General features: G+C 42.3%; 1 protein-coding gene across 2 annotated transcripts in view; it reads left to right on the top strand.

The window, feature by feature from the left end:
• Positions 1 to 17,196: 17,196 nt before the first annotated feature.
• Positions 17,197 to 26,023, top strand: part of SPIDR (scaffold protein involved in DNA repair) — a 170,876-nt gene continuing 162,049 nt past the window's right edge. For both annotated transcript variants that reach the window (XM_035126455.2, XM_035126454.2), the window contains exons 1-4: positions 17,197 to 17,354; positions 22,226 to 22,381; positions 23,658 to 23,727; positions 24,946 to 25,113. In XM_035126455.2, coding sequence (XP_034982346.2) covers positions 17,340 to 17,354; positions 22,226 to 22,381; positions 23,658 to 23,727; positions 24,946 to 25,113 — 409 coding nt within the window. In that variant the 5' untranslated portion in view covers positions 17,197 to 17,339. The remainder of the gene's footprint in view (positions 17,355 to 22,225; positions 22,382 to 23,657; positions 23,728 to 24,945; positions 25,114 to 26,023) is intronic.

Here is a 26,023-nt window from a genome sequence, read left to right as displayed (position 1 = left end):
TAGGGAGTTGTATTGGTGCGTTGTTACTTATTTGAAACAAACTCCCACAAAACAGATTAAGAAAACCCATTTCAGGACTGAGCTGCATTTGAAGAGTGGAAGGTGTACTATTTGAATATATTTTGTCTACTGTCAGTGCTGCCAGCTCTTGTTTCTTGATCATTCAGCATGATTTGCTTGCAGAAGATTTAAAAACCTAGACTATGTCCAGTTTTCATTGAGTATTTGTTAGATTTGCTTACAGACAGTTGCATGACAACGAGACCTTGCATTCATGCTGATTTGCTTGTGGAATTATTTATTTTGACACATCTTCCCATTATTTATTTATCCCACACTTTTCAATACATTTTCTTGTCACTCTCCAAACAGCAAAAAATCAATCAATCAATCAATCAATTTTTTTAAAGTGCATTTGTTGTGCCAAGGCAACAGAGTGTTTTAATCCACTTTGTGCAAACCTAAAATTTGAGTATGTGCTTCAATCCTTCCCGCAAAATAGTCACAGTCTGAAGGCACCCTCTGTTTTTGTCCAATTACTTGAATATAATACACTTTTTGAGGATCAAATAAAATACATATAGCATGTAGTATTATGAAAACATAAAACAATTTGAGATAATTTGATAATTTATTGCATCATTTCCGTATAGTCTTTCTTAATTTAAGACGTACAATATATAGCAAATGGATATACTTAAGCACCAATAATATTCCAGAAGAAAAACTAGGGATAGAGCAGAAACAGCCAAAATATCTAGGTAGCAGGACTAGTGGTAAGGGACGAAGGGGTTCAGAAACTTCAGCTGGTGGAGAATTCAGTGGCCGGGTTGCTCACCAGAGCAAGATGGTTTCAGCATATTAAACCAATCCTGGTCTGACTGCACTGGCTACCAATTAGTTTACGGGCCCAATTCAAAGTGCTGGTTTTGACCTATAAAGCCTTAAATGCCTCAGGACCACCGTACCTCAAGGACCGCCTCTTTCCATATGAACCTACCCAGACCCTGAGATCATCTTATGAGGCCCTTCTTCGTGTGCCTCCTCCGTGAAAGGTCCGGAGGGCGGCAACACAAGAATGGACCTTCTCTGCAGTGGTCTGTGGAATGCTCTCCCCAGGGAAGTTCGCCTGGCGCCTTCACTATACACCTTTAGGCGCCAGAGAAAAACGTTCCTTTTCAACCAGGCCTTTGCCTGACTTGATCTACATCCTATACCCTTTTTTAAAAAATTGCTGGCTCTTTTGGGTGTGTGTTTTTATTGGGTTGTTGGATTTGTTTTGGTTTTATGTATTTTTATGTTTTATGAGAACCGTCCTGAGACCTTCAAATATAGGACGATATAGAAATTATAAATGAATGAATGAATGAATGAGTGATGGGAATTATAGTCCCAAAACAGCTGGAGACAAAAGTTTGGGAAATCCTGAATTAGTGAGAGCAAAAAGGAACAGTCATCAGGATGATCTGCAATATCAGTTAATATTGATAATATCTGATAATTTGTTGCTTCACTTTGAATACATCTACTTTTTGTTTTAAAAAGTGTTTTATTCCATATTTTTACAAAAAATGTTATATTTAGTAGTGTTAATACTGTGGATGCTGCATTGTTTCTTGTTCACTTCTTCAAGGAAAAGATGTAGATGTTGAAATGTGGGCTCAATTGTTTCACTTAGAAACATAAAAATAATGGACATCTTTACTAGAAAATGAAATGTATACACCAGCCAATAGCCAAACTGTTCTCCTAATCATGTAGCATTAAAGGAACTTCAGATAAATGCTACTGTCCTCATTGAAATTCTTCTTTACATAAAATATGTTAATGAGGTAGAATGGTTAGACAAGACTGAAGGAAATTAGCTTCTGTTATCTATGCAAGCATAAAATTTGACCCAAATAAATCTCGGTTAATAATTGTGATACTAATGTGTGTTGCTTTGGCTTCTTCTGCTATCACTTGACTTGTACAGCAGTGATAATTCACTTTTCCAAGGAAGCTTTTCCACATATTCCACGCAAAATACCTATCTGTTAAGGTCAATCCCAAAGAAATCATTAGTGTAAACAAGCTGGTGATTGTCATTATCACAAAGGAGCATTAATTTACCAGTAGTTTGCCAAATTGATTGGTTGACTACATTAATATCCTGTCTTACCTCTAGGAAACACAATGAACATGGGTAACCAGGCAGTCTCAAATCTTGATGTGTTTGGGAATGAATTGTTTCCAAGTAATGTAAAACTTTGTCATTCCACCATTAATGCCTGTCCTCCTGTACCGAGCAATTAATTAATTAGTTGCATTTTTGCACATCAGCAAAGATTATGACTGATTGGGTTAGAGATGAAAGCAATCTCTCTTGGTTGTATTTTTATCCTCTGGAGAACCACATTTCTCTGAAGTGCTTTGATGACCCTGGTCAATAAAGCAGCAAAACCAAATGATATATGGCAAATCTCAATCTTGGTGCTGTCCTACTTTCCCTTGCCTTTTCGAGAACTGCAAGTGAAACTGGTGTTTCCTGTACCACTTAACCTGACTTTTAATTCAACAGTGCATATTGATAATGTGCCAGGTAGCCAACACAAGATCTGAAGTGCTTCACTGGCTTATTGCTCCATTGGCTCTTGTGGTCTACACAGCAACAGATGGATTTCAAGGCAGATTGGAGGAACTAATAATTGCTGCATTTACCATTTTTGTTGCTCCTGCTCACATCCACTATGGAGTCTGTGTGGTAAAATATGAGCTTTTATCATAATTACTAATGAATACAGATTGCATTTTAAAAGTATGGAAATACGTTTCTGACTGCCTTCAGAAACAATTGGGGAACTAGACAAAATGAAAATGAATAATGCCTTACTTTTGGGGGATGTGTGGCTACCTGTTATTTTTCCTTTTACAGTGGTACCTCTGGTTCTTAACTTGAAACTGTTCTTAACCTGAGGTACCACTCAGGGCAGTCTCGAGCAGGTCGCGCTCCCTGGCACTGAGGGGCGGAGATCGCTCCGGCGCTCCCACCCTCGCAGGGTGCAGCATGGTTTCCGCGCGGCTTTGCCGCGCGGCACCCAACCTACCGACCTAGCACCATGGTGCACCACACCACTGGGGGTCTACCTAGAGCCGGCCCTGGTACCACTTTAGCTAATGGAGCCTCCTGCTCCCGCCGCACCGCCAACGCACAATTTCTGTTTTCATCCTGAGGTAAAGTTCTTAACCCGAGGTACTACTTCGGGTTAGCAGAGTCTGTAACCTGAAGCGTTTGTAACCCAAGGTACCACTGTAGTAACTAAGCTTCCTTGGGCTGCCTTCAGCTTGGAGGTGGGGATAATTTTTAAGAGGCCTGGAAGAGAAGTAGTAAGAATGTGACTCTTTGGGCTTATGAAATAAACTCAGGTTCTCAGTCATGTAATTTTTCTAACACAACAGTAGTCATTTCTGTAAATCATTGCCTTGAAACACACATTTTGCTGTAAAATCCACAGTAAATTGCTGCCTAACAAGGAACATCTGCCAGTATTTATTCTCTTGCAAACATCTCAACATTATTGGCTCAGATATGTCTGGATAGCATCAGGAACAGGAAATGCCAAAGCAAGTTTTTCTTATTGAGGAACATCGCCTGAACTCTAGCAAAAAGCATCCACTCAGTATGAAAATTGTTCTGTAATAAATCTTGCCTTGCTTTAAGCTGGATGCAGGTTCTAAAGTGTGCTTATGTCTGGAGGCATAATAGGTATACAAGTAAAAGTAATGTTTAAAATTTGCGGTATAATGCAATCTAGAATAGATGTATCCACAGCAGCTTTTGTGTCTTTAGTTTTAAATATTTGAAAATAATATAATATTCAAGCTATGGTGATTCTTCTCTAAGACTGGGATAGAGAAATTTGTGGTCCTTCAGAGGTTGTTTGTCTCCCAAATTTTGTCAGCTTCAGCCAAGAAAGCCAATTGTCAGGGATTATGGGAGGTATAGTCCAACAGCATTTGGAAGAACACACATTTCCCCAACCCTGGTCCAGGACTAGATTACTAGTATTTTGTGATTTGATCTTGTGAACCACCCTGAGACCTGCAGGTATAGGGTGGTGGTGATGATGATGATGAATAAATAATAATAATAATAATAATAATAATAATAATAATAATAATAATACTTTGCCTATGTGGTGTTGAACATTAGTGTTTTTGTTTCTTTCATTTTGTTTATTTCAAATAACACTTTTCCCGTAGTGATTTGCAACAAAATGCATCCAAAATAATAAGTAATATTAAAAAAGATTCAGCACGCTCTGCAAAAACAGTTGGGTCTAATAAGTAGGTCATTCACACACATCTAAAAAGGAGAGCCACTATTGGAGTTGTGAAGAGCAAATGCCATAATGAAAAATGGCAACATACAATACCTCTGAAGACAGATCTTAAAGCAGAAGAGAGTATTTGGAGGAGCTGCTCTACAAGTAAGAAACTCTGACATATCTTATATTTATACCTTGGCTCTGATTAAATGCATATTAATGAGTGAACCTGCAGACACACTAGCTGTAACCAGCCATTGATGGTAGTAAAAATATGATAAAGGAGTTATTACAGCTTAGTGTAATAGTCACTTACTGAACTACAAGCGGCAGCGGGGTTGGGGGGGTTGATCTCTATAGATGTCCTTTAGTTGTAGAAGCAGTGCATATTGGAGCAGCAGCACACACTGTCCATGAATTGGTGGCCTTTTGTGGAGTTAAGAGAGTTGTAACAGAAATAGCTCCATTTTATTAATAGGGATAAAATGGGGGGGGAGATAAGGGGAAATGTGCATTTAAATTTACCCCTAACCAAGCAATACTTACTGCAGTATTTGACAGCTTAACACCAGCCATCCAAAACAAAAACAAAAAACAGTCTGGGTGGTTTTGCTAACAGTGAGCAGCACAGGAGGCAGTGGTAAGAGTTCATCATACCAATAATTCTTCCATAATTCTTTCTCAGTAGTTTCTTGAGGAAGTGAGGCACCATCATTCATCTATAGAAGCTTCACAGAGTCAAAGTTCTGGTGTAATGGTCACAAACCTTCGCCACAGTCAGTGGGGGGCAGGGTGGCTCCAGGTGCAAAATTCTGAGGGGGGAGCAACCAGGAGCAGCAACTCCACCCTAGCTGCTCAGTCCACAAGGGGAGTGCAACACAGCACAACACAACCTGCGGCCCTCCAGATGTTTCTGGACTACAACTCCCATCAGCCCCAGCCAGCATAGCCAGTGATCAAGGATGATGGGTGGTGTAGTCCAACAACATTTGGAGGGCCGCAGGTTGTGCACCCCTGCTCTATGTGCTTCCCGGCTTTGGAACAACAAAGAACTGCTCCTACTTTGATAAGCCCGGGCCAAGTATGTGTCAAAAATATATAGGAATGTAGAAAGATAAATGCTTAATTATTTGAGCTACCTGTAGGGACATCAAAACTGATATTCAGTTGTAACGTACCTGCTATATACAACAGTTTAGCTGCTGTGGGTATTATTTCAATTAGGTAAGCATCCAGATAAATATTTTAAAGAATAGATTACCCCAGATCTATAAAAAAAATTCAGTGAATGAATCCTGATGAATTGCAGAACGGAGACAGCACAGGAATAGCCTCTTTTATGTCAAATGAGGAAACCCAGTGAAATGTCAGTTGCAATAAAAACAAAATAGAACCATTGAAATCAATGAACATGACTAACTTGTTACTTTAAATGGATCTATTCTGAATAGGCCTGGGTGATATATCGATAAGCGCCTCAGCTGCTGGATTGAGAAGTAATGCAGTTTCATCCTGCGCCTCGTCAGCTGGGGCCAATGCAGCTTCTTTCAACATCACGGTTTATCACCAACCCACAATGTTTGGCTGGTGATACATGGCGATGTTGAAAACCTAACATTGCCCAGCCCTAATTCTGAGTAAAACTCCAACCATTGTTTCCAACACTGAATTATCGTAGAACACTAGCCCTGAACCTTATAGCATTATGGTTATGAAACAGAACCAGGGTTTATCATAGACAGGAAATTGGAAAGAGGGAAATGGGAAAAGGAGAGAATCCTAGCATCCCACATAGTGCAAACTCGTTGGGCCACAGCAGCCCAGCAGCTGGCTGAAACAGAACACACATGTTGAAACATTAAATGCATTTCACTACAAGGGAAAGCCAGAGACATAATGACTGAAGTGGAAGGATAGAACATTACTTAAGTTGACATTTCTGTGTGAATGTTATAGAACATCTGTGGAAGGGAAAGAAATATGCAGCAGACTAGAAAGAAAACATAAATGACAATTCTTGATCATCTGGAATTCAGACTCGAGACCACAGATAGAAGGCTGAAATGGGCTTGGAGTCTTACGTTGTGCAGGCCACATAGTGATTGCAAATGTGATAATCAAAGTTTATGGTAAGCCTCAATAATATTAATATTTTTTCTTTATGTCACTCTACACATTGTTTATTATCTTAAGAATGTAACTACTCCTCATTCCCCCCTCCACTTCCCTAAAAATAGAAACAACAGCTGCGCTATGTATAACATCTGGATGGTGTCCTGTAAAAATAAGAATCTCAGGTATTTTGAATACCTTCCTGCATGATTTTGAGCTTCCTGCTCTCAGAGTTGCCTATAGTCAATCCTGCATATGGTTTCCATTAAGGAGAACCTTTGCAATAATGCCTTGACTTACATACAGCAGTTAAACATCTGCACTGCATTAGGACAGAGATGAGACAAAACCATGATGCTTGAGGTTAAATCTAAATTTCCTACCGCAATCCTAAAGTATGATTTGTTAAAAGAAAAGCGACCAAGAGGCGTAGAAATAGAACCTTAGACTAAAATTAACAGTCAGAAAGTATTAGCTGCTCACTATTATTTATATGAAGTGCAGTTTTTGGCCAAAAAGAACAAACTGACCACAACCATTCTGAAACAGGAGAGTTCCCTCAATTCTCATTTGTTTTCTAAAGAGGGCAGGTGGAGTTCCTGGGACTCTTTCCTATTGTATTCCTGTGAACTATTCCTGTTGCTAGCACCTTTCTGAACGAGCGTATCTTTAGCTATTGCTAACTTCCATATCCATCAACCAATTATCCATTTTCACCTTACAGTAATGTGAAAAAATAAGAAAATTACTGATACAGTATCAGAAACATGCTGCTATGTGATTAGTATCATAATGCACAACATGAGGGAAATGATGTTACTAACATGAGCAGAAACACATGGTGGTAGAATCAAAGGTGCCTCCCTTTGCAGTGATCTTCTTTACTTTAACAATCCATGAAACAGAGACAGAGCCTTAATAGACTAAGCAAACTATACCACCTCAGATTGCAGGCTAACATGTGAGACACTTAGACAGTTCTAGTCCAGTCTTCTCTCTAAAATGTCATGGTGAAAATATACTTGCACTGTCTTTCAGATGGTACAGAATACGTACAGTACTACTACTACTACTACTACTACTACTACTATTTCACAGGGTGAATAACTGAAGGAAATAACTTCAGAAGCAGTCTTGATTCCTATATTAAGTCTAGATTATGATGTTGAACTTCTGAATTCTTTGCCAGTAGGTAAAGCAAGAGTGAAAATTCAACTCCTGGGTGTACCTAGTGCATTTTTACATACACAAAAAATCCACAAAACATTGCACTCGGATGCTTTTGACAAGAAGTGATCGCAGTAATAGGGGATAACTGTAAAATGTTCAGCAGTGACTAATAAATGTCACCCAATGGCTACATGATGCCAGTTAGTATTTAATGGCTCCCATGGGGAGCCTGGGAAACAATCATGAAAAGTATGAGAGCCTTTTAATATTGCTTTGTTTTCCTTTCCTCTAAGATGCTAAGATAATAGAAAATGCCAATTTAACCTACTAAGGAAATAAATGTTTTTAGGATTATCATGGTAAATACAGTTTTGTAACCCTTAGCTTACGTCCACAACTCAGAATGATCTATGCAAGCATCACTTCATTTCATGGCTATTGCACAACTTTCAGTGGAGTGGATTGCATAGCTGCCAAGTTATCCCTTTTTTTAAGGGATTTTCCCTTATGCTGAATAGGCTTCCTCGCGAGAAAAGGGAAAACTTGGCAGCTATGGTGGATTGGAGTGGGATAAGAGCTCCATTAACTTGGCTGCAGAATCAACCCAGCATTAACACAGTTAATTTATAAGCGAATGGGTAGTTTCAGTATGGCAACCTCCCTTCTGGCAATTAATTGGCTTGTGTGTTACCTTCCTTCAAAAGACTCCTCAAGATTCACTGCTTCATATTGGCTTTTCTAAAGCAAACTTCCTCCTTTCATCTCTTTTCTCTTCTCCTTTTACTTAGACTTGCTTTTTACACTCCAAGCCTGCAGGGTCTATCTTTTATTTTTATCTGCGCACAGCACTCCGGCTATTCCTAGATGCTTTATAAATAATAAAAACAATAATTTACTGCTGCTGTCAGCAAAATTGCAATGATCAGTCTGTCTCTATTTTTTTCCTACAAAATGAATAACTACAAGGCATCAGTTTAATACTTCAGGGTGTTTTTACATGTGAGGTTTAGATAGCTTTTCTTTAAATACAAACAAAAACCTATACATTACAAGCACAATGTACACTTAATTGCCCTCCTGTGTTCTGTGTTCTTCAACAACAACATTCACATGTACCACAACATGGAGTGGGAGGCTCAAAAGCACTCCAGTCTTTTTTGTGAAAAGGGGTCATGCAGTGCATGTTTATTCACAAATAAGTCCCACTGCACTCAGTGTGGCAGAATCACATGAAAATATGCACAAAGCGCAATCTTGTTTTCTCCTTTCCGCTTTCAGTTTTCAAACAACATGGTACATGATCCCAATGGCCAAAGGGCCATTAATTTACCATGATGCAAATTGATTGAATCTGTTTTGCTGCTGGCTGTTTGATGAAATGGTTACATGGTGCCTTCACCATGTGTCCTAACCACCTGTCCTTACATGAGGAAATTAATACAAGCCAAAAATTCAGCTCATTGTGGACTGGCCTATGACTGCGCAAATCAGCTGTAATAAAGGTGTTGCTGTTGATTCAATTTGTATTAAATTTGTAACAATTTTTCTCTTCATCTGAAGGTCACAGGGTGGTTCACAACAGAAAAATACAAAATGATAATACAAAATATATAATAAAGCAAAAACTAACCAACAAACCCCTCCTCCCCACAAATACATTTAAAAAGCCATAGAATGTTAATCAGCTAACCACCTGGTTGAAGAAAAATGTTTTTGCCTGGCACCTAAAGATAGTACCGTAGATATGAAGGTAGACTATGGAAACCAGGGCCAATCCTGAATTTTGCAAAAATGAGAATGGAGGATATTACATTGGGTTACACCAGATCAGGAGAAGTGGTGCGAAACACATTTATTTTTGTACTGATGATAGCCTTAGAAATATTATATATGTATGTATTTTCTCAGATAAATTATATCCCAGGCATAATATTTTCCTCTTGAATGGTAATAACCATTGTGTCAAAAGGTAGACTGGAACAGCCTCCCTTAGTTAAAACATCTAATCTCCCTAGAGTACTGAAGGAAGAAAAGTTACATTTTCCTGCTTTGAAAAATTATTCACAGCTCTCTTGCATGTGAACCACTGAATCCATGTTGCAACCCTTGCATGATAGCAGAGTGTGCCTAAAGGTTGCTGTTGGGTGAATGCAAATGAAAAGAGGAAGATTCGCTTCTGGGGATTTTAAAGCTTTAACCAATCTTCCACAAATCTTCTTAGCATGAGGAGTGTGAAATAAAGCTTCCTCCATGGCTTAGCAAGCACAAGAAGGGTTGTTACTTTTCTTGTTAAATTAGTTGCCACAACTTTTAATGACAAGCAATAAAGGAAAGGTGCATTTCATGCACTACTCAGGCAGCATAGCGGCAGCACCTCTCATGCACAGTGCCATTTCTTGGCCAAGCAGCATGAATCTTTCTCAAGCACCTGTGCTCTCCATCCTATATAATAAAATGCAAGTGTCCCTGCGTCCAAGTTTTCCCGTGTGTCCCTGGATTACTGCGCATGTGCCCCAGGAACACAGGGATTGGACAGCAGAGACTGCACGCGCGCACACACACACACACTCTCCTCTGCCAACCGCCGCTCACCCTCCCCTCTTGCATTGCCACCCGGCTCAGGTCTTGAGCGGTTGGCTTGCTGCTGACAGCACAAAAGCCGCTCCCGTTAGAGAAGCCGCAGCCCCTTCCTCAGCCCACACAGCCAACGAACACGAGGGAGGACATAAGCAGCCACCACGGTGTTTGATGGTGCCTAATGGCGAGCGGGGCGAGGGTGGGGGAGGAGCGCCGCAGGATAAACCAGCAGCAATTTAAGACTAACGAGGGCGGTTGGCAGGCTGGTGTTGGTGGTGGGCCAGCCACGTTCCTGGCTAGCGAGGCCGCCACAAGTGTTTCATAATAAGGCTGACAAGAAAATTGCAGGATAACTGTCCAGAAGAGCGGCGAAGGTCGGAGCGGGTGATCCGAGGTCCGCCGAGTCAGAGCTGCCCGTTGTGAGGAGCTGAGAGCCTCTCGCTCAGCATGTTTCCCAAATGTGCAGTTCTCAGGAAAGATCAGGGATTGAGCGCTACTCTCTGAGAAGAGGACTTTTTAACCTCCTCTCTTCTGCTCCTTCCTCAGGGGTTCGGAACTGTTGCTTATTTCGCTAATGAGGCAGAAATATGCAGGCGCTGGGGACTCGAGAGTCACCCCCTCCCGGCTCAGCAGCTGTTTTTCTGCCGTCAGAGCCTCTGATACTAAATCTCCCCTGCGGAGGCACAAAGTCCTTCTCGCGGGGTGGGGGCTGGGGGTGAGGCGCTCAGCACAGCTCTGCTGCTTTTGCCTAGAGGGGGGCCGTGAGTCTGTGGGCTACCCTGCTTGGGCTACCAAAGGAACATAAGAAGTCTATCCGTTGCCTCGCTCGCTTTTTTTTCTAACCTACGCGAACCTCCCCCGCCCCGTCCTTCTTTCTTCCTCCCCCTCCCCTTTTCAGCGATCCTCTTTTCCTCTCTGCCCCCCCCACCTGCACTCCGGTGTCTGATTAAACGAGAAGGAAGTTTGAGAGTGGAGGCTGCGAAGCTCTCCCTTTAAGAGGCAGCCTGCAACCACGAATTGTTGAAATTGCCATTGCAGGCTGCCTCTTAAAGGGAGAGCTTCACTCCCACACTTCCTTCTCATTTAATCAGACACCGGAGCACGGGTGAGCGAGGCAACGGAGCAGGGAGGGGACGTTTGAGGAAACCCACACGATCACTTCTTGGAGTGGTTTAAAGCCACAGCGTCCCCTGGTAAAAGGCTGAGATTTCTTCACCAGCCCTGTTTACTTGCTACAGCCTTTCCCTTCTAGCGCCCATTATTGAACGGGCTGAAATACACTAGTATCAATATAAATAAAAAAATTCCTTCAGTAGCACCTTAAAGACCAACTAAGTTTTTATTTTGGTATGAGCTTTCGTGTGCATGCACACGAAAGCTCATACCAAAATAAAAACTTAGTTGGTCTTTAAGGTGCTACTGAAGGAATTTTTTTATTTTACTTCGATCCAGACCAACACGGCTACCTACCTGTAACTAGTATCAATATAGTTCAGCTATGTTCTTTCCCAGTCACCAAATCACATCCAAGTAGCTGTGCCATATATTAAACCATTGGAAGGGTGCAGCACAAAAAACATACAAACAGCATAGTTTCTGCCAAGACAGTTTATAACAACGTCATAAGATAATTTCATAATGGCATAGTAAATAGTTTACTGTGAATGTGCAAATGGCTTCACTTCTCCCCTAGTGGAAGTAACAAGTCATTACCCCTGGCTTTGCATTACATTTGAGCCAGGGATAAGTTAGCAACCATAGCTTTTTTGGAGTGGAACAATAAAACCAGTCGCCAAACCAGGAAAAACACTACTGGCAGAATGTGTGTGTGTGGGGGGGGGTTAATGGAGTCACTATCGTGTGACATCCCATTTATTAGACATTGCTGCTAAAACATGTCCCCGAGTAACAATTTGTTTCAAAGTGCATTGGGCTTGGAATAAATTATGTTTCAACCTCCTGGATTCTCCACCAATATTATTTTCCCAATGGAGGAAAATGAACCAGTCAGGTTACTGGTTTGTTGCTTCTGTTTTTGCTAAGCAGGTCATTGCAACAGACCATTAAATAAATAAAAGGAAGGGAGGCACTGGGCTTAAAAGAAGTAGCAAGGAGTTGGTAGGAGGGACTTTTTCAGACAGCAGATATTGTTGCAAATGTAGAACAGGGCCTCCCCACCAGAAAAAATGGGTACTGAAGAATTTTAGGGTTCTCTCAATGAATTAATAAAAGAATAATTTATTTGGCAAAGGTCTAACCAACAACTAATACAAACAAGCATGTTTAACTCATATTAACACTTGAGGGGGGATGATTTTTTATTTTTTTAGAAACGGGGAGGGAGAAAATACCACCAATACCACTTGAAAAGCAGCCCCTAAAAGTGGTACAGGAAATCTGAGGAAAGGATTAAGGGGACTCATCTCCTTATCACTCATATTCCATCCCCTGCAAACTATAATTCTTCAATATTTTTATAAAACCGTTTTAGTTGATAATACTACAAACGTACTGTTAAGTTGTTTAATTATATCCAAGCAATATAACTAAAGTTTAATCAGACAATTTGTTCCTAAAGCGAGCACAGCAGAGTGATATTAGTAGGGAAAGCATTCCTATTAAGTGCTTATAAAACATAACAAAGAGGAAAGAGGATATGTCACCCTTCTATTAAAGGCTCTTAGGTAGGATAAGCAATGCTAATGCCATTATCGGATAGAACAGGAATCCAGCATGCAACTTTAATTAACAATAAAGAAGAATCGACACCCAATTTCTCTGGCACTAATCTAAAAGTTTTTTCTATGTGGGCTAGGTGTCTCAGGTCATACCACAAAACAAAATGCAAAGACTGCATTTATGCCTCTCTCACTTTCAGAGGAGTTAATTTATAGACCTCAGTGAAAATCTTTCATCAACACACTGAGAATTCAAGCAATTATTTTATTAACTACATATGTAAGTGCTATTTTTCTAGAAAAAGAGGTATTGGAACTCACCATGAACACCTCCCTCATTCTCTTAGAATGGCAATGACACACACCTGAGTTCTGGTGCGTTCCAGCTGAAGAAAGCCTTGCATATTGTTGTCAATATATTACATAGCTTGGTTGTGGGGCTGGTAGCGCCCCACCCCATATGGGACAGCTGCATATACCTGCATTGCAGGGGGTTGGACTAGATGATCCTCAGGGTCCCTTCCAACTCTGCAATTCTATGATTCTATGATAAGCATAGAATCATAGAAGAAAGGTTGCAACGCTTGGGACATTTTAGCTGAGAAAAAAAGGTAAAAGGTGATATGAGAAAAGTTTACAAACTTCTGCAGAACTTTCTGAAGAAAGTGGGTAGAGAAAACCTGTTCTTCCTTTCTCATAACAATAGAACTTCTGGACATTCAATGAAGCTGAATGTTGGAAAATTCAGGACAGACAAAGTGAAGTACTTCACAAAAACAATGGATTTCACTCCCACAAAAGGTAGTGATGGCCTCCAACTCTGATAGCTTTAAAAGAGTCAAATTCATAGAGGATAAGGCTATCAGTGGCTACCAGCCATGATGGCTATGTTCCATCTTCACTGTCAGAGGCAGTACCGTTATGTCTCTAAATGCAAGTTGCTGGGAATTGCAGGTAGACAGTGTGCTCTTGCTCTTGGGTTCTCTGCTTTTTCTCTCTCTGCTCCTGAGATAATGAAAAAGTCAGCATTTCTTTGTCTACTATGTATTTAGCATTTTGGGTCATCTTGCTAAATTTTATAATACAGGAGTTCTTCTTCCTTTATGGGGATATGACATAAGCCAAGCGGTAAGCATCTTAGAATCACAGAATTGGATTCCGTAGAGTTGGAAGAAACACTGAGGATCATCTAGTAGTCCCAATTGGTGGGAGACAGACCCCCTGCAATGTATGAATATGCAGTTGTCCCTTATGAGGATCAAACCTGCAACTTTGATCTTATCAGCACTGCACTCTAACCGAGTCTGTGACTTTTTAAATTAGAATTGTATCTTATTTATTTTGGATAAGCTTCAAAAAATAGGGGGAATGTATTTGGCTGGGAACTAAATAAGAAATTTCATACACTAGTAGTACTGGAGAAATATTTCTGCACTTTTTATTAACAATAAAAAGCCTACTGCCTTATATAAGAGTCAGACGCTATAAAAGAGAATGTAATTTAACTTCATTTGATTTGTAGCACTCTATAATACCTTTTTGATGTTTGAAACTGTCAGCATTGCAATGATTCCCCTGATGTTCTGGTAGCTTTTACTCAAATGCTATAATAATTACTGAACTATATCACCAGCAGTGCAATTCTTCCTGGGTATATCACATTGTGCATAAATGAATGCATATTTTATTTGTGCAGCAACCAGAGATTGTTGTGAAATCCATATATGAATTAAAATGTTGTTTTAACTTTTCGTAATTTTTATTTTTAAAAACATGTGACATAATAGCAGACCCTTTCAGTCACCATCCTTTATGAAACAATTTATTCTTTATATATACTATATAAAGAAGTATTCTAAAGAGAATTTAGACTGAATCCATTCAGTTCTTAATTCACTTGATGCCTGCTGTGAAGTCCACATACTGCCCCCTGTGGAGTGATAAATCTTTTTACACAGTGTCACTGAAAATGTTACTGAGATCATTCAATTCAAAACATATTTATTTGAAATTAGAGTCCATTGATTTCAGTGGAAACTATATTCACAGCACTCCAGTCTGAAACACATTACTTGGAAGTAAGTCACATCAAGTGATTTAACTTGAATTTGCCTTTATTCAGTAATAAAGCTTATAGATATAGGATAAAGCCTATAGATAACATGTCTTAGATATTAACTGCAAAAGGACAAGGGGGAGGGATCTTCAGAGAACTAGCTCCCAAACCATTTATGCCAGGAGTGGCTAACATTTTTTGGTCGAAAAGCCACATTAATCCCTGACCAGCTTCTCAAGGGGACACATTCCTCTTTTGTAAGCCTGAGCTCAACCTGAGCTTTGACCCACCTGACCTTCTCCCTGCAACTGTTGGCTACTCTTGTATACTCCTCCCTTGTGATTTCCCCTTTCTTCCATTTCTTATATGTACCATGATTTTCAAGCCACATCTGTGTATTTGAAATGGCTGAAAAACTCAAAAAACAAAACAAAACAAAACAGCATGAAGTATTAAAATAATTATGTTTACTATTTCAAACCCTTCAAGGGTCCCTATTTTCCAGGGACATCCCTGATTTAGAGAAGGTTTCTGATTTTATATCAGAATGGCCCACTTTTCCTTAGAATGTCCCTATTTTCATTGAAGAAATGTTGGAGATTATGGAGTTATCTGACCCCCAAGCTTTCTGAAGGCAATCCTGTATAGGGAAGGTTTTTTTTTAAAAAAATGTTTAATATTTTATTACGTTTTTATATATGTTGGAAGCCGCCCAGAGTGGCTGAGACAACCCAGTAAGATGTGTGAGATATAAATAATAAAATTATCATTATGGAAAGGGACGTCCCCATTTTCATTGGAGAAATGTAGGAGGGTACGTTATTTCAGTTGTTTAAAAAATTCTGATCTACAGCTCTGTCCTATGCATGTTTATCTAGAAGTCCCACTGTATTTAGTGAGGCTTACTCCAGGTAAGTGTGCATCGTACTGCAGCTTTCAAATTCCAATTGCAGCTGTTTTGTAGAGCAACATACCAGTATGCTCTAAATGTTACTGTTTAATTATGTTCATATAAAACCAATAAGCTTAAGGCAACCCTTCGAGGTAAGCTATGCTGAGAAGTAGTGACTCGCTTATGCAGGGGTGGCATGTCCTGTTTCACCGCTTAAAATTAAGGCGAAACAAGAAGTGCCTCCCACTCTGCTGCTGATTCTGCCTATGCTGCCCTTGCCATTGCCTCCATCACTGGCAGAATATTGGTGCTGGCATCTGCACCAATTTCAGATGAGATCTTGCTGGAAATCAGCGTTGGCACTGTTTCTGTGCCACGGGCAAAGCCAGCACGGCACCCACAGGGCTACTGCCTTAGGGGTTTCTGCTCCCTCACTCCAGCAAATGTCTTGGCCAGCCCTGGGCCTGGTTACCTAGTGAGTTTCATGGCTGAGTAGCAAATTCAACTTTCCTCTCACAGTCTAAGACTATAATATACATTAGTGGCTCCAAACAAGGTGAGGCTGCTGGATCCTGTTGCATTTCCAGTTGGGTTTTTATTTATTTATGTTGATATATGCACCACTGAGGGGTGGTGGTGGTGGAGGTGCCTTCACCTGATGTGTATTACTGGATTTGTTTACTTGCACCAAACGTCATCTGCACATGTGCACCTGTTGCCTCAAATGTACATACCTCACCTCAACAGTGTTTTCAAACCAAATGGGAAGGCTATTTGAGGGCGAAAGCACCAAACAGCATTATTACTCAAGAAATTTCAGGATACCGATGGGATTGTGGCCAGTGTTCTGTTGCAAGCCACCCAGAGTGGCTGGGGAATACATAATTTGTTGTTGTTGTTGTTGTTATAGTGTCATATGCACTCTGGGGCTGGAGTCAAAAACTGAAGGTGCATAAATGCTGATTTACCATCAATAAACAAGCCTTTATAATCTTTCTCACGCAAATCCCGCCTAGAGCAGGTACCATACGGTTTCCTGTAAGAAAAAGAGAGAACCCGTATATAACTGCAACCGACTGGGGAATTTTTACTGGGGGCTCTGAGAGGATGTACTGTAACTGCGTCCCATTATCTCAACGGCGAAGCCCCACGCGCACACTGCAGCTGATTAGGAGAACCTACAGGGCGCGTGCGCAGCGAGGGTAAAAGCCGTTGCGAACGAGGTCCAGCGCCTTGATGCTCGGGAGCCCCCGTGCGGCGAGAGCGAGAAACGTCAGAAAGAGGCGCCGGCAGCCCTCTATTGCGTCGCGCGTCACGCGCCTTTTGCCACGTCCCACCCAATCAGTGGCTCCGCCGATGAAACGGCGCCAAGCTGGAAGGGAGGGGGCGTGGCCTTTCCCCTCAGTTGCTGGAAGAAGTTTTCTTCTTGGCCCGTGAGTGGAATTCGCTCGGGCCTCTCTGCTCCCTCCTCCTCCTCCTCCTCCACAAGCCGCGGTGCTCTCGCTCACGTCACGTGGCACAGGGAAGGCTGGTCCTGAGTGGCGGAGATGCTCGTGAGGAAGGTATCAGGGCAACGGAGGACGGGGCGGGCGGCGGCGGCGGGCAGCATCCGAGGAGTGGGAATTGCGAGGGGCTGTATTGGCGGCGGAATAAGGGAGTGCCTGGAAGCTGGATCCTGGGCTTTATTCTCGTTAACTCCGAATGTTTGGAAGCTGGCCAGCATTGTGTGGAGTGTAAGAGGGAAGGGCGCTTTGCACGCGCCCAGAGGCACATATGTTTGCTGTTCTAGGCCGAGCGCCTGGTCGAATTATGCTCCCGAGGGAATGCCACAGGTTTTGAGCGGGAGTGGAAACTTTATGCCTTTTACGTGTGCGATAGAAGGTGTCAGGGAGCGTGTACTGTCGCCTTTTTTAAGGGAAATACTTGCTAGGTTTAAATCTAAACAACGACCACTGGGAAATTAAGTGTATTTGATGGTGAATGATAAGTGTGGTGTATCTTTTTTAAAAAAATCAATAAAGATTAAATGCATATGGCCATGGAGAAGAAACAGGTACATAAACACCACACACAGAGATGTGCCTTTGTTCACAGGTTGGGAAATAAAGGTTTAAACTGACTGTGGTAGGAATTATGAATGTGTGTATTTCAAACCTATTTTATCTGTGGAGAGCAGAGCTGAAAATATTTCGAATTTGATTATTTGCACGGCAATGGGATTACTGGAATTTTATGGTGGGTTTGATTTGGAAAGATGTCAAATGCTAAAGAACATTGCATGTCAAATGCTGAACTGAAATGTCATAGTATGGCAAATATCTGGCAGACCACCTGTGTCAAAGTTCACAAAGATTTGTGGAGAACTTTAGGGGACAAATATGTTCTAATTGGGGGACTGCCTATGGAGAGAAGGTATGCAGAGAAGGCAGGTATTTAAATGTCACCTTTCTCTTTCAATAGAAAAACTCAAAGCGGTTTGCACAAAATGTAAAAAATACGAATGGGACAAATTACACTGAAAGGGATGACCTAATAGCTGAAATAAAAGACAGTTCATGAGGCTGAGGAAAACAATTCTCTCCTCCCAGTTTAACTCAAATAAATGATATGTAAAATAAGTGATATGTAAATTTTTCAGAGACACCATTAATGGAATCTCTCGAGACGTTGGATGTGATTAAAATAGTAGGATATTTGCCATACCATATTCTTTCTCATTGTTTTGGGAGTTGGCAAAGGCATTAGGTGTCTTCCTTTGATTCAGCTGCATTAAAATGTGTATGAAGAGGGGAATAGGAATAGGCAATGTTCCTACCTCACCCTAATTTACCTCACATGGTTGTTGTGAAAATAAAATGGGGAGGAGAACCATGTATGCTGCTTTGAGCTCCCTGGAGGAAAAGCAGGATTTACAAATGGCAAATAAATAAATGATAAATAAAAGTATAACCCATTGCATTTAATGAGTCTTACTTCTGAGTAGGATGTTTGACAACATGTTGCTGACAGCTGCGAGTGATAGGAGTCTGAACTTTCGTTGTGTCTGACCGTAGAGATATGAAGCAGAGTTATGAATGTACTGGCTGCCAGTATGCAACCAGGGCAAATTTAAGGTTTTATTGTTAGTGTATGAGGCCCTAAATAATTTAGGGCCCCATATACCTATACTGTTGTCTTTGTCCATTGAGTTTTCTTGGCAGGGATACTGGAGTGGGTTGCCAGTTCCTGCTCCAGGTGGATCACATTTAGTCAAAACACTCCACTATGACCCGTCCATCTTGGGTGGCCCTGCATGGCATAGCTCATAATTTCTCTGAGTTATTCAAGCCCCTTTGCCACGACAATGGCAGTGATCCATGAATGCCTTAGAAAGCACTGCTAATAACAAGGCCAGTGGGAGTGATGATATTCCAGCTGAACTATTTAAAATTTTAAAAGATGATGCTGTTAAGGTGTTACACTCAATATGCCAGCAAGTTTGGAAAACTCAGCAGTGGCCAGAGAATTGGAGACGATCAGTCTACATCCCAATCCAAAGAAGGGCAGTGCCAAAGAATGCTCCAACTACCGCACAATTGCACTCATTTCACACGCTAGCAAGGTTATGCTTAAAATTCTACAAGGCAGGCTTAAGCAGTATGTGGACCGAGAACTCCCAGAAGTGCAAGCTGGATTTCGAAGGGGCAGAAGGACCAGAGACCAAATTGCAAACATGCGCTGTATTTTGGAGAATGCTAGAGAGTTCCAGAAAAACATCTACTTCTGCTTCATTTGACGCAAAAGCATTTGACTGTGTCGACCACAGCAAACTATGGCAAGTTCTTAAAGAAATGGGAGTGCCTGATCATCTCATCTGTCTCCTGAGAAATCTCTATGTGGGACAAGAAGCTACAGTTAGAACTGGACATGGAATAACTGATTGGTTTAAAATTGGGAAAGGCTGTATATTGTCTCCCTGCTTATTTAACTTATATACAGAATTCATCATGCGAAAGACTGATCCTGATGAATCCCAAGCCAGAATTAAGATTGCCGGAAGAAATATCAACAACCTCAGATATGCTGATGACACAACCTTGATGGCAGAAAGTGAGGAGGAATTAAAGAACCTTTTAATGAGGGTGAAAGAGGAGACCGCAAAATATGGTCTGAAGCTCAACACCAAAAAAAACTAAGATCATGGCCACTGGTCCCATCACCTCCTGGCAAATAGAAGGGGAAGAAATGGAGGCAGTGAGAGATTTTACTTTCTTGGGTTCCATGATCACTGCAGATGGTGACAGCAGTCACGAAATTAAAAGACGCCTGCTTCTTGGGAGAAAAGCAATGACAAACCTAGACAGCATCTTAAAAAGCAGAGACATCACCTTGCCGACAAAGGTCCGTATACCGTGTTTCCCCTTTTTTAAGGCATAGCCATAAAGTAAGCCATGGCAGGATTTTTAAACATTTGCTAAACATAAGACATACCCCGAAAATAAGACATACCTCCATGCCATGTGGAGAGAGACCGCCGAGCGCCCCAACCAGCCAGCGGGACTCAGAACGCTGGCTGCAGCAGCAGGAGGAAGCCTGCCGGCTCGGTGCCTGGAGCCAGCTGCTGCAGCGACGAGCGCGCAGAGCACCCGAGCCAGCGGTCTTGCCTCCGCCTGGCCCGACCGAGGAGACCTGCCTCCCCGCCTCCCAGAACCAGTGGCTGCAGCATGGAGCGCGTCGAGCGCTCCGCAGGACCCAACGCTTGGAGCGCTCTGTCGGGCCGGGCGGAGCGCCTGAGCCAGCGGCCTCCGCCTGGCCCGACCAAGGAGACCTGCCTCCCCACCGCCCAGATCCGGCGGCTGCAGCGTGGAGCGCATTGAGCGCTCTGCAAGACCGAGCGCTTGGAGCGCTCTGTCGGGCCGGGCGGAGCGCCTGAGCCAGTGGCCTCCGCCTGGCCGGCCAAGGAGACCTCCCTCCCCACCGCCCAGATCCGGCGGCTGCAGCGTCGGGCGCTCCGCAGGACTGAGCGCTTGGAGCGCTCTGTTGCGCCGGGCGGAGCGCCTGAGCCAGCGGCCTCCGCCTGGCCCGGCCATGGAGACCTTACTCCCTGCCGCCCAGATACGGCGGCTGCAGCGTGGAGCGCGTCGAGCGCTCCGCAAGACCAAGCGCTTGGAGCGCTCTGTCGGCCGGGCGGAGTGCCCGAGCCAGCGGTCTCCGCCTGACCCAGCCGAGGAGACCTGCCTCCCCGCCGCCCAGAACCGGCGCAGCGCCAAGCGCTTGGAGCGCCCTCCCGGGCCGGGCGGACCACCTAAGCCAGTTTTTCTTCTTTTTTTCTTCCCTTTTTGTAATGTACAGAAATGCAAACTATAGCTTATCATCATCATTAATTAATGTACAGAAATGTAATGTACAGAAATGCAAACTATATCTTATCATCATCAGGTAATTAAAAAAAGAAGACACCCCACCGAAAATAAGACACCCTGTGTTTTTTTGAGAAAAAAAAGTTGTAAGACGGTGTCTTAAAAAAGGGGAAACACGGTAGTTAAAGCTATGGTTTTCCCAGTAGTGATGTATAGAAGTGAGAGCTGGACCATAAAGAAGGCTGATTGCCAAAGAATTGATGCTTTTGAATTATGGTGCTGGAGGAGACTTTTGAGAGTCCCATGGACTGCAAGAAGATCAAACCTATCCATTCTTAAGGAAATCAGCCCTGAGTGCTCACTGTAAGGACAGATCCTGAAGCTGAGGCTCCAATACTTTGGGTACCTCATGGGAAGAGAAGACTCCTTGGAAAAGACCCTGATGTTGGGAAAGATTGAGGACACAAGGAGAAGGGGACGAGATGGTTGGACAGTATTCTCGAAGCCACCAACATGAGTCTGACCAAACTGCGTGAGGCAGTGGAAGACAGGAGTGCCTGGCGTGCTCTGGTCCATGGGGTCACGAAGAGTCGGAGACGACTAAACGACAACAACATCATACCTATACTGCTGTCATCTCCAGGAACCCTCCTTGTGATTCCCAATGTAGCAGAGGTTTGTTTTATGGTGGCTCGGAATTAGGTCCTTCAATGCAGTGACAGCTGCCTTGTAGAACATACTGCCCATTGAAGGCTCTGACCAGGCATCCCCAAACTGCGGCCCTCCAGATGTTTTGTCCTACAACTCCCATGATCCCTAGCTAACAGGACAAGTGGTTGGGGAAGATGGGAATTGTAGTCCAAAACATCTGGAGGGCCAAAGTTTGGGGATGCCTGTTATACACATTCGTTAGCTTCTAAAAGTTCTGGTTCTATAAGTTTCTCCAGTAGGATGTGTTAACTTACAGGCAGTATCAGATTTTTTAAAAACCTGTCTTATTTATATATTTATTTTAATTGTTGTACAACACTATGATACTTGTCAGTGCTTGGTGGTCTATATATTTTCCTAAATAAAAATATTTTTCTTTGCAGAGGAAACGTACATGGTGCTCAGAACTTGCCTCTTTTCCAGATAAGAAGCCTATAGATCAAGGGAAGAGAAATTCTGGGGCAATGATGGATGCTGCTTCAGTTTCAAATGCATGGCTTCGTTGTGGTGACGGATTTCAAGCAGCTTCTTCACTGGAGGTAAAATGATGCTATTTTACTGAGTTTAGAACTTCATGCTAGGGAAGATACATTAAATTTTATAAGGCGCTGAGGTCGGCGGTTCGAATCCCTGTGACGGGGTAAGCTCCCGTTGCTCGGTCCCAGCTCCTGCCAACCTAGCCGTTCGAAAACATGTCAAAATGCAAGTAGATAAATAGGAACCGCTACAGCGGGAAGGTAAACGGCGTTTCCATGTGCTGCTCTGGTTTGCCAGAAGCGGCTTTGTCATGCTGGCCACATGACCTGGAAGCTATACGCCGGCTCCCTCGGCCAATAATGCGAGATGAGCGCGCAACCCCAGAGTCGGTCACGACTGGACCTAATGGTCAGGGGTCCCTTTACCTTTACCTTTACCTATTAAATAATTAATAGTTGTTTAATCATCTGCTTTTCCAACAGATTAATTACAAAAATATCCATATGGTGATGATTGACAATTAATAATTGGCAAATTTGGGATGACAAGAGGGGGATCTAGGGGGCGGTTAATGCATCCTTGTGTGAGAGGATTTTCCCACCAACTTGAAGAGAATGGTGACATGACAACCCCAGGGGAAGCTCTCCCTGGACCCTGAAGTATTTTATAATTGCTGCCCAGCCTCTAATACCCCTGTTTGGAGTAAGGTGTAAAATGCCGTCCCTGCTGAAATGGAAGTTATGGAATTTTTTATCTGTAGAGGTTTGGGTCTCCTCTTAGTGTGTTTAGGTGGAGGGTGAAGATCATCTGTTTGAATGCACTTTTGTGATATTGTCTGCTGTCTCTGATTCTGCCAACATCAGTTATGTTTCGTGGGGTTTGGTTCTTTTTAGTAACATTTTTGCAATTAAAGCTCTTGATGTGTTTTATTGTATATATATTTATTTCAATTGTAAGCATCTCTGGGGACCTTTGTGTTGGAAGATTCATAGTACAGTATAGGCGATTTAATTAATAATTATGATGCATTTAATGAATATATAAGAACATGCAGGAATGGTGGGAAAATCAAAGAAACAAGGGAAGGGGAAGAAGGGAAGTCATTGCATGTTTTATTATAAAGAAAGCTATTAATGGTGGAATGTATATCTGAATTATATGTTGATTTATTAATTTTATTTATACCCCGCCCTTCCCAGTCAAGACCAGGCTCAGGGCGGCTAACAACAAAAATATCAAAACAAGCATAAAAGAAACAATGATGCATTCATAGGTCCAAGAATGGTTTTCATGTTAATTAGTATTCATTTTGTTTTCATTCATTTTCTTTTTAAACAGACTAAAGAATTGTCAGAAAAAACATCTAGAGTTAAAACATGCTTTGCATCATTGCTCAGCTCAATTGAAGGTACAACATCTACTGTATTATTTCACATTAGGAGCGTAAGAGGTTTTGTTTGTATTACCTGCAGGCTTTTTTCTCAGGTTACAACTTCTATCTTGATCTAGGGTAGATTTGCATGACTGCTTATTCTGTTTGTAATCCAGTTTGAGCCCAGCCTTGTAAAATGAGTTCATAAGCTGATGAAACTAAAAGCTTAAAAACATAACATTTGTGGCATCTACAGTTAATTTGGAAGGAGTAATTTAGCATTGTGACAGGAGCTATAAGCTAACAAAGGTCAAGGGTTGAGCACATGTAGTGGGTCTCATATCACCAAGGGTTGCCTACCACCATAGATAAATATACATGATAACTGGACAGGTAAGATCCAACCGTACATCAAATGGATCCATGTAGTTATGGCATCCAGGTCATTGTTTTATCTGCACAGTGTCATAAAATGTACAATTTACTGTCAAGTATTCTCCATTGCTATTTTGTGGGCCAGGATGCAGCAGACTCCTAACCACACCTTATTGTTCAGTTGGACAACTCTGTAAATATGCAGGGCTGGTGGTGAAGTGCGATTCCTTTGCCCCACTCACTGCCATGCAAAAAGCCTTCATCTGAGTTGTAGCCTGTGTTTGGTCAGTTATGTTCTGAGTTTTCTGCCAGTATCTCGCTAACCATTGTCCCACCCTGAGCTCCCCAGAAAACCAGGGAGCTTGTTTAGCTTTGTTAAATGGGAGAGGGTGCTCAGCAGTGACTATGTCAGCTGGCTGGTTCATTTCCCTATTCTTCATAGGCCAAGCAGGCCTTCAACACTTTCTGCAGGTTCTGTGACAGGAAGATCCCCAAGAGCAGGTATCCCCAAACTGTGGCCCTCCAGATGTTTTGGCCTACAACTCCCATGATCCCTAGCTAACAGGACCAGTGGTCGGGGAAGATGGGAATTGTAGTCCAAAACATCTGGAGGGCCGAAGTTTGGGGATGCCTGCCCAAGAGCTATCAGGAAACCATTGACACCCTTTAACTTCTTGAGTCAGAGCTTTAAAAAGTAGTCCTTCATCCTTGTCTTAAGTCGCTATAAGCCTAATCCATTGTTCAAGTTAGTTTATTTCATATCAATTTTAAAAATATAACCTCACGGGTTAGTTCTAAGTATTGTGACATGTACATTGTAGTGTTACAGTAGGGGATGGATATGAAATGTGCTAAATAGTTGCTTATTCTGCTCTACAGAAATCTCTCAGAGTGAGAGACTAAGTGAGTTCACTGATATAGTATGGAGCTCCAGTGGAAGTGACTTCTCAGATGATGACGATAAGACTTTGACTTCAAGGTTTCCTGGTCTGAAAGTGGAGAAGTATAGAAAACATGGCTTGATCTCCAGGGATGGATGTAATGAAGGTGAGGCTCTTTGTATCTGTTTTGTATACATTAAATGAAGGTCCAAAAACCTTCATCTGTGGAATTGTGAAAATTGGTTTACCAATAATACACAGTATCCATATCATTCCCTAGAATCCAAGTTTTCACTGCTATACTATGATTTACTGTATTCTTTGTTTGCATGAGAAGGAAATGGGGGCAGGAGTGGTGAGTGGAATTGAGAGGTTGGAATCATGGTGGAAGTCTGGCAGGCAGGAAGCAGGCATCAAATGATGTGGGCCAGTGTCGGCAGGGGCTGTGGGGGAAGGGGCAGGAAAACAAACTGAATTGTGGGGAGCGGGAGCAAGGAGGCATACAGGCAGATTTCCAGTCAAGTGGTGATTGAGGGCAGGGAATGTGGGCAGGAGCTAGGAGCAAGAACTGTGACTTTAGTAAGGGCTACAGTGAAAGGTAGTAAGACATGTTGACCTCTTGTGGGCCAGAGTGGGTAGTGAGGAGTGAGACTGGGGAGAGTTGTGGAAGGGTGGAGGCAGATAGTTGGCCTTGAATCATGTGGGCTACAGTGGAGAGTAAAAGGTGATGCCTTGGTGCAGGGTATGGGGGTAGCAGGCTGGAGAAGGAGGCAGGCAGTTCTTGAATCATGTAAGTCAGAGTTGGCATGCTGAAAAGGACCTACCTATGTAGCCACCACCTTCATTCTCTAACATGGTCAGATCTGGCTTGTGCATGGCCTCCATTGTGGATATTGATAGAGGGAGTAAGCAGTAAAGGACCAAGAGCTTTGTATATGTGGTGATCATGTACCCCACCCCTGGATAAAGCTAGTGTTACTGAGGGGGGGGGAGGTCTGAAACCATGGTGTGATTCTGGCTTATTCTTGCTAACTGTAGTTAAAGAAACCACAGTTCCATGATTGGGGGATGCCACA

This window comes from Zootoca vivipara, chromosome 8, assembly GCF_963506605.1.
Source record: "Zootoca vivipara chromosome 8, rZooViv1.1, whole genome shotgun sequence".
Taxonomy (NCBI): domain Eukaryota; kingdom Metazoa; phylum Chordata; class Lepidosauria; order Squamata; family Lacertidae; genus Zootoca; species Zootoca vivipara.
This window is presented reverse-complemented; position numbering and strand designations above follow the sequence as displayed.